General features: G+C 35.4%; 1 protein-coding gene and 2 long non-coding RNA genes across 4 annotated transcripts; 1 reads left to right on the plus strand and 2 right to left on the minus strand.

The window, feature by feature from the left end:
- Positions 1-1,004: 1,004 nt before the first annotated feature.
- On the minus strand, positions 1,005-2,268 carry LOC136066669 (uncharacterized). 2 transcript variants are annotated; one of them, XR_010628166.1, is made up of 5 exons: positions 2,203-2,268; positions 2,027-2,116; positions 1,903-1,933; positions 1,670-1,763; positions 1,005-1,449 (listed from the first exon to the last, which is right to left on the minus strand). It is a non-coding gene; the product is annotated as an uncharacterized LOC136066669 (long non-coding RNA). The 2 variants fall into 2 exon arrangements; XR_010628167.1 differs by lacking the exon at positions 2,027-2,116 and having other exon boundaries at positions 2,203-2,260.
- A 649-nt stretch (positions 2,269-2,917) lies between these two features.
- LOC112001801 (uncharacterized) lies at positions 2,918-3,397 on the minus strand. Its single transcript, XM_024033982.1, has one exon. It carries the CDS (start codon positions 3,395-3,397, stop codon positions 2,918-2,920), a length of 480 nt encoding a protein of 159 aa, XP_023889750.1.
- A 4,534-nt stretch (positions 3,398-7,931) lies between these two features.
- On the plus strand, positions 7,932-9,101 carry LOC136066670 (uncharacterized). The gene is made up of 4 exons (XR_010628168.1): positions 7,932-8,053; positions 8,243-8,335; positions 8,562-8,655; positions 8,794-9,101. It is a non-coding gene; the product is annotated as an uncharacterized LOC136066670 (long non-coding RNA).
- Positions 9,102-9,301: the final 200 nt, after the last annotated feature.

Raw genomic sequence — 9,301 nt, forward strand, 5'->3', positions numbered from 1 at the left:
GAAGTTTTAGGCCTTTTTGTGGCTTTATTATAGTAATAGTTTCTTACCCTATTTGTTTAATTTTTTTTTTTATCCTTTTAATTCTTAATAGAAGTTATTATTTGTTTTATTTATCCATTTTATGAGTAAAGGCACGTGTCAAATAGTTTTTTTTTTTTCCATTATCTTTGGCATTCTTTTGTAAATTTGTAACTGTGAACTATAGAATTTCAACTACAAATAGTGCAATTATTTACTTTTTGTTATTATTTTGGATCGTAGTGGGTGGGGAGAGGATTTGAATTTTAATTCTTCTCACTAATCAATATTCGAAGCAATTCACGAGAAAGTTTCACATAATCTTTTTTTTTTCTTTTTGTCTACTATTAAAAATTGATAATTGTGGCCGTTATTATTTGTATATGGAATTTTAATGGAGGTTTTAAAGATAAAATATACATTAAATTCAATTTTTATATATATTCAAAATGATGTGTATAATTGTGACACCTAAAAAGCTTATGTGCCACAATATTATTAGGTCAACCAAAATTTAAATATATTTGGTTTTATGTATATTATAGATTATGGATTATAAATAAAGAAAAGTATGTTATGTTATTGAGTTACAAGACTCTTAACATAATAATAAAATTTATTTTAATAATGCAGTGCACTAGAGTGACACTATTTGAACACATGGCAAAAATAAGACATGTCTACATCATGTCCACATCAATGAACTGGAACACTTTAAGTAAGTCATGTCCAATCATATAATGGTGAAGCATATTATAGCAATAACTATTCAAGAGTTTGGGCCTAATTTAAAAATAAATTATAAAAGAAAAAAAAAAAAAAAACTCTAAGTCAGCTCACTCTTTGAAAATTGAAATAACTTGAATCCCATGAGGTAGAGATATGGAAAACAGAGGGAAAAAATAGAGAATAAAAGACAGATTTCAAAAAAAGAAGAAGACAGATTTGTTATTGATAAAAGATTTCTCAATTGTAATTAACAACCAATTCAAAAGCTTCAAAGACATAATCTTCCAGAAAAAAATAATACTAGACAGATCCTTATCAATATCCATATAAGGACTCAGGTTTGAATAAAATACTTCTAGAGACTCTCCAAATCAAGGAAATAAGAACATAAATTAGAAATTTCTGTAAATTATAAAAATTCAGAAATAAAAATGTTTGAATGACATGTAGGTCAACTTGAGTTTGTCTTTCTAAAGAACAAAATACCCAACAAATCCAAGTTCTTTGTTTGTTCGTTCAAACTTTGTCTTTGCAGGCAGCTTGGATTTTGCTTCAATTTCAATCTTCATTATAGGGCTGAAGCCTAGATTGCTCAGTCTTCTCTCTTTCAATTTTGGCAATCCTCTTTTCTTCATCAGCCTTACTCGTTAAGACTTTTACAGATTTCATAGCCCCAACAAATTCCTTTGTTTGCTGAAGTTCCTTATTTGCGGCAAAAGTACAAACGAAAAAGAATTATTACTATATATCATCAATTTACATGCCTTTGACTTTGAAATTCTCAAACAAAAAAGAATTCATGTACATGACTAAATAAAGATCAAATTTCTAATCTAACAAATGTAGCCACCCAAAAATTGAACTTTTAACACTTATTCATCCCAAAATATATAGCATATAAATCGAGATTGATTCCACTAACCTTTCTCAAGATTGTAATTCTCGGCTTGGTACTTATAAATTTTGTTTTCAGTCCTAATTCTGTCATCCTCAATCCAAAAGTAACGTTCCTTCCACTGAAAAACCATTACATTTTATTTGTCAAAATTAAAAGTGTTTCTATACATAAATAATAGAACACTTCAAAATTCAAAATTCAAAAAAAAAAAAAAAAAAAAAAAAAACAGAGATGCTAATTGTTAAAGAGAACCATACCTTCTTGAGATCTCTCTTCAGTTTTTCCAAACTGTTAAGGAAACAAAATTTAATAATTAAAAATCTTTATAAAAAGAAAAAAAGATTACAACATAAGAAAAGAGAAATTAAAGATGTTATTTACTTATTTTTATGTAACCTATCGAGCTCCATACGAAGGAAGTCGGCTTTGATCTGTAGCGACTCTATTTCAAAGGGCAAGACTTTCGCTTTGCTTTGAGCACAACACCAGTAATTTGTTTGATCAAATAATAAAACTATTTCAAAATTTTGAAATAAAAACAGAAAAGAAATCCATACCAGTTTAAGGTAGTCTGCCAGCGAGTTCAAATATTCTATCATACTCTTCCTGTTCCACTATATACTTCACAAATAAAAACATGTCACATATCTATATAATTTATGAAATGCTAAATTTATATCTTCTATTATTTCAATTTCCTAAAATAAATAAATAAATAACCCATCATATTTAGGTAATTAATATAATAGAAAGCATAAATTTAGCATTTAATAAATTAGATGGACATGTGGCATGTTTTTATTTGTGGAGTATATAGTGGATTAGGAAGAGTGAGATAGAAGATTTGGACTCGTCTACCGGCACATCAACAAGTTTCGATCTTTTGGAACAAATTTCAATAATTCTACAATATGTTTTCGGCAACCAGAAAAACAAAAACAAAAACAAATTCGAAATTAACAAAATAAAATTAAAGGCTTTCTGAAATTCATCCATAAAACAAGGAATTAAGTTTTACCCTTTTCTGAAATTCTTAAACATTATGTAATAAAAATTTGGTTCCAGAAAAATAAAACAACATTGAAAAGAAAATCACCTGGAAATCCCACAACTAATATCATCCCTCATAAACATATACAGCATAAGCAACCCGAGGAGGAACGACTTGAATCTCGTCATGAAGGAACGTAGCAATTCTTCAAGGTTTTTTTTTTGTTTTTTGAAAGTGGAATGGATTTCATTAGACATTAGCCAAGTCCAAATATAGAGCTTCTAACGCAAGGGGAGGGGGTCCTCCAACCATACAATCTCATGAACCAACCCTCTAGCAAACTTTACTAAACAATGAGCCACACCATTGGCTGTACGGCTTACCCACCCAACTGACACAACTTGTAGGCTTGTGCATAAACACTGGATATCCCCATACAAGTGTCCCAGACGTGAACGGTTAGGCTGCGAGCTTGAAATAGTCTGCATGACTGACTCATTATCACCCTCTATAATAAGCTCGGTGAACCTCGCATCCACAGCGAACTCCAAGGCTTTGCGGCAAGCCAGCACCTTAACCTCCTCACTATCTGAAACAGGTGGTCCTCTCGCTGCCAAGGCTGCCATCACTTCACCCTCCTTATTACTTATAACTGCACCAAACCCCAACGCATTTAAATCTTCGAAAATGGCTGCATCAAAATTCAGCTTAAATCCATTTTTCGGCAGTGGGCTCCACTGGGCTTCTCTAGCATTGGACATTTGAACTGCCAGGTGTTGTTGAGCTTCCCTAAACTCCTCCAAAAATTTTGTTGCTCTCTTGTTCAGCTGAGACAAGTCTTGCATGCGCCCCCCCCCCCGGATAATGGAATTCCGTTGACTCCAGATCAACCAAGCCTAGACAAAAATAGCTCAAGTTCCTCAGTTGTTAATTTTTTCAGTAGCACCTCCACTAGTTGCAACACATCAATCTGACCTCTCACCATTTTTTGCAACCATCTCGCACAGCCCGCCTACACATCTTGAGCCATACGACAATCCCATAAGGCATGAAGTGCAGATTCAGAGTCTCTGTTGCATAGAAGGCATGTGTCATCCTCCGTAATGAGTCTTCGAGAAAGCTTCACATGAGTGGGCAAAATGTCATGGCATGCGCGCCATGCAAAGATGCGGACTTTGTTTGGAATATGGAGTTTCCATAACTTACCCCACACCATGCTGTTTCCCACTGATGAAGAGCTCTCTCCATTTACATCGTTCTCTCTCTTTAACTCTCTAGCCAAGAGGTTGAAAGAAAACAAGCTTGAAGCTTTAGCAATGGCGGAATGTGAAAGAGCAAAGAGAGAAAAATAAGGAATCAAAGAAAACTTCTATTCAAGCTTGCTTAAAAAAATGAATACAACCCACACACCCTCTATTTATACATTACATAATTGGTAACTGCTCTGGAAGCTTCTAGAAGATTCTAATCTAACAACCTGTAACAAACTCCTACCAGACTAACTGAAAGTTACAGCTGTACAGCATAGATAAATATCTATTCTATTCTCATAACTAAACACAAGAGAGGAAGAACAGAGCACGTCCAGAATCTCAAGGAGGAAGAGAGTTAGACCAAAATGACATCATCTGGTTATAAGCAGAATGTGACACGTATGGATAGGTTTAAAACGGCTTCGTGTCATATTAAATGAAACACTACCGTTTAACTCTCACAAAATAGCCGTTGCAAATATAGCCATTAGCTTTGCTCTGTTTCTTCAATTTCTGATTGTTTGGTTTCTTCAACTTCTGTAATTCTACTTTCAGTGGTACCCTGTTTTAACCGAATATTCCCCCTCTGTGGAATGCAACCAAAATAAAGCATCATTTGTTTGTCAGCGACTTAGAGGAATTCGAAAGATTGCAACTGCACCCTCATGGTGAAACTTCATATGAAGTAATTGCCTATCCCAAATCTTGGTTGACCAATCAATCAGCTCCGACACTCACCATTCCCACTCTTCTTCCACTGGTGGATGCAGCACCTTATTAGTAGGATAATTCGGAATCCATTTGTCTTTAAGTACTCGGATTTCAGACCCATCTCCCACCCTTCAACAGCTTCCTTCCTTCAGGATCGGTTGAGTCGCAATAATACTCTTCCACACATAGGAACTATTAGGTACATCCTTTGCCTCCAAAAAATTGCACTGTGGAAAGTACTTCGCTTTGAAACATTTATAGAGCAGCGTATCCTTTTTTTTCAGCAACCTCCAACCTTGCTTGGCTAGCATTGCCAGATTAAAACAGCGAATATCCCTAAAGCCCATACCACCCTCCTTTGGTTTAGATAGTGAGTCCCAACTCTTCCAATGGATTTTCCTCTCATTTCCCACCTCCCACCAAAATCTTGCACACATGGCATTGAGCTCATCGCAAAGCTTCATAGGGAGTTGAAACACCCCCATAGTATATGTTGGAAGAGATTGAGCAACAGCCTTTATCAACACCTCTTTTCCGGCTCTAGATAGCATTATCCCCTTTCATCCTTGTAGCTTTTTCCACACTTTATCCTTGAGAAGGGCAAAAGGTTGATATTTTGAGTGTCCAATTAGTGTTGGCAAGCCCAAGTAGGTTTTGAACCGGTCCACTTCCTTGAAATTCAGTCTAGTTTTTATCCAATTTCGCTGCCCACCATCTGTGTTGCTATTGAAATATATTAAGGGTTTTTCAAAATTTATTAGCTGCCCAGAAGCTGTGGCATAGAGCTGCAAAATATTCACTATTTCTTGAACTTCATCTTGAGTGGCTCGGCAAAAGAGAAAGGAGTCATTTGCAAACAGTAAATAAGATATGCTAGGAGCTCTCTTACATTTAGATGCTCCATGCAATCTGTTCTTTGCCTCAGCATTTGCTAAAAGTGATGAGAAGCCCTCTGCACATAAAAGAAACAAATAAGGAGATAACGGGTCTCCTTGACGAAGCCTTGTAGACGGAATAATGTTACCATAGGATTTTCCATTGCAAGGGTTCCCAAACCCTTGGCAGTTCCAACACAAAAGCCTTATTGTGATTGGCAAGGGTGTTCTGACACCCCTGCCTTTGCAATAACTTCTGAAACTTCTTGTGTTCTTCCACGCTTAAAACCATGCATCCCCATACTATCTGCGTTATCCTCCTCCAAAATGGCCGAAACTCTTTTTTTCCCCCAGAGAAGTGGATAATTCACTTTTAGCTTCCTCAACAGGCCCACACTCCATGCGTAGTAGCCTATTCCATTTGGGCTGTCGCTTGATAGGCCCATTATGTGAAGTACCCGCCCTATATTGCCCACTAGTCTTCATTACCTCACTCATTTTAGCACTACTTGGACCCACCAAATTACTTTCCATGCACGTTGAAGCCATGATTCCTGTGACAGCTATGTTCCCCTTATTTATGCATGCATTAATTCCCTGAAAAACAGGACCGTTTTCTAAAATCTTGCCACCCTCTTTATTGCGTGAATCATTGCCATTATTGTCTGCTGTAATGTCTACCGCTGTCGCCGTCGTGTTTTGCTACTTCCTATTTCGAGAAGGCACCTCCTCCGTTGCTTCAACTCTGTGTGTAGATTGGCTTTGTCCACCTTTAGGTGGAGACCATGAACGTGCCCCCATAGACTTTAGCCACTCACCATACTGACAATCCACCTCACCCCCATTCTTTGACGCTGCAAAGAAGCCAGCGCAATGACGAGCAAGACACAGTAATGGTAGAACATCGAAAGCCGCTCGTACCTGCTATAAATCTGCCTCTCTGGATCGGTTTTGCTATTGGGGGCGCAACCTTAACCCTCGTAAAAAGGTTCTGATGCTCCTGCTTTTGCCTCCTCTTAGCTTCCTCTACAACCCCTAAGGTACGTTTGGTACACTAAATGTAGATTACATTAGAAATAGTAATCTTTATTACTAGGAATAAAAGACATTGCAATGGAATATAAGTTTGGTTGTTACATATGGAAAACTTGTAAAATATAATGTATAAGGAAACTTTATATTTTTGGAAATATATTAATTTTAAAACCTATTATATACACTAAGTAATAGCTATTACATCCATTTTAAAGAGGAATAATTATTCTTCAATTTAAAGAATAGTTATTCCAATATAATAACTAATCCATGTAATAAAGATGTAACCAAATGACCGAATTGATATTACACATGAATAACTATTTTATTACAGGAGCAATTACAGTGTACCAAACGTACCCTTAGTTTCCTCCCCACCTCCTCTGCCACCTTGGGAGACACCATATCAAATGGGGCCCCCTAGATTTGGACCCATAAGGAAACAGACTCAAATTTAACGTTTTTGGCCGTCGCACCTTTTTGCCACCTGTGTAACATTAGGGCTTGGTTATCAAATGACCACGGACCCCCTTTAAGCACCCTCTCCAAGTCAAACTCCATATGAAATTTGACTTGGAAAAGATTTGGGTCAACTTCCATAATCTGGACCCCATCGTGTAAGCCCCATGCCTTTTTAATAGTATTATAAGCCGCCCTCTTGTTAAAGGGTTTGCACGTAAGAAATTTTCCGATTAAACTCTATTCGCAACTTTCAATTTCATCCTTTCTTTCTTCATTAAAAACCACTATAACTTCTTCCTCCTCCATTGTAAGTTTTATGTTCTCAAATCTATCAGTCACTTTGTCAGCCATCATGCCTAGCAAAAGAAAAGACAGGCCCTCGGTTCAAAGCCAAGGGAGGGAGTAAACTCGTTCAGAAACGAGGGAGAGAGAGAGAGAGAGAGAGAGAGAGAGAGAGAGAGCTCCTACCTAGAGGAGAGTCACTTATTTTTTTTTTTTTTTTTAAGAAACTAGTAAATAAGTGTGTACATATAATATGAGTTATAATATATAATATATACCAATGTACTATACCTAGTCGGTTTGGACAAAAACAAAAAATTCTACCCCAGTTTCTATTATTAATTTATTATTGGAATTAGCAAATAAATAAATAAATAAAGTGTGTACTTTACCCGGGAAAAAAAATTTGCGGAGCCTTGTGGCGGTGTTCCACACTGTCTCTATATATAGTTATTAACACTATGAGGCCGTTTGGAATCGGCGTTCAGCGTTTGCGTTTTGATGAATGAGCGTTTTGTTTTTGTTTTTTTTTTTTTTTTTTTTCTTCAAGCATTTCAAGTGTAGTGCGGCTACTGTTCATTGAAAGTTTTAGCAACAATAAACTCAATCCAAACGGACCCTGTATAACCCTGCTGCTCCACACACAGTATTGGGTTTTTAAAACCTGAAGAATCAAATTTTTAGTAAAAGCAAAAACATTGAAGAATTTTTGCGTTCCTTTCATGGCGAGATTCGTGTCTTACCTCATGTTGCTCATGTTTTTGGTTATGACGGAAGAGATTCATGGTGGGAATTCCAGGTGATTTTCTTTTCTGGAACCAAATTTTTGTTACATGCTTAAGAATTTCAGAAAAAGGGTAAAACTTAATTCTTTATTTTTTATTTTTTTTATAGATGAATTTTAGAAAGCTATGTGTTTATTTATTTTGTCTGTTTGTTTGTTTTTCTGGTCGCTGACAATATATTATTGGAATTTTTTTTCCCAAAGATCCGAACTTGTTGATGTGCCTGCGGCAGAGCAACTATCCGCGCTACAGAAAGAAGTCACCAACCTTCAAAAGGAAGTCGACCAACTCGATAGGTTGCTAAATAATAATAATAAAAAAAGATCTTTAATTTTTTTTTCTACTTTCAGTTTCGTATATTTTTAAATATTAAATTTTGTTTCCTGAAGGAGCAAAATCCAAGAAGTGAAGAGAGAAATCGAGGATGTATTTTTTTTTTTAATATAAAATTTTGAAGTAGTTTTACTATTTATTTCTGGAAACATCTTTAATTTTAAAAAATAAAAATAAAATTTAATGCAGTGGGAGGAAAAATACATTCAAAGTCGGGATGAAGGGGTGAAGCTTCTAGACGAACTATATAAGTTGGTAATTAAGAACTCTAATCTTCATCAAGGTTAGTGGATTTAGTTTTGATTTATATGTCGTTATGACCCTAGTGTCCCACGTGTCTTAAGTATAAGCTTAACCATATATATATAATACATTTCATTTTTCTCCCCTATTTGTAATTCTGTACTTTGTAATTTTGCAGAACGTTGAGATTTGAAGTAGGATTGGAAAAATTGACAAAGAGCATACTGTGCATATAAGCTTCAGCGCCATAGTGAAGATTGAAGATGAAGCAAAATCAAAGCCGTCTCTTTTTTCATAGATAAATTTTGAAAAACAAACAAAAGAACTTGGATTTGTAGGGTATTTTGGTCTTTAGAAAGACTCAAGTTGCCCTTTATTTTACTGAAAGATTTTTACTTTGAATTTTTTATAATTTCAATTGTCTTTTGGAGCCTTTGTGTTGGTTGTAACATCAATAAAAGATCTGTACCTTGTGGATTCAAGGTATTTCAAAGAGTGATGAGTTTTGGGTTTTGAAGGTTTTCACCCATCTTCCTTAATTATTTTGACTATAGTTGGATGCTATTTGACTCAAAATCTTAATTTGGTACCTTAACCTTGTAATCTTACCCTAGTAAAACAAGCTCTCTATTATTTCATTGTCTAGTTAGTGATAAACATGCACCTATGCTATGTAATTTGAGTAA

The sequence above is a fragment of the Quercus suber genome, unplaced genomic scaffold (assembly GCF_002906115.3).
Source record: "Quercus suber isolate HL8 unplaced genomic scaffold, Cork oak 2.0 scaffold_42, whole genome shotgun sequence".
NCBI lineage: Eukaryota > Viridiplantae > Streptophyta > Magnoliopsida > Fagales > Fagaceae > Quercus > Quercus suber.

What these genes read in the sequence shown, in the direction of transcription:
- LOC112001801 (XM_024033982.1), bottom strand. Translation starts at nt 3,397, where the DNA reads ATGTCCAATGCTAGAGAAGCCCAGTGGAGCCCACTGCCGAAAAATGGA.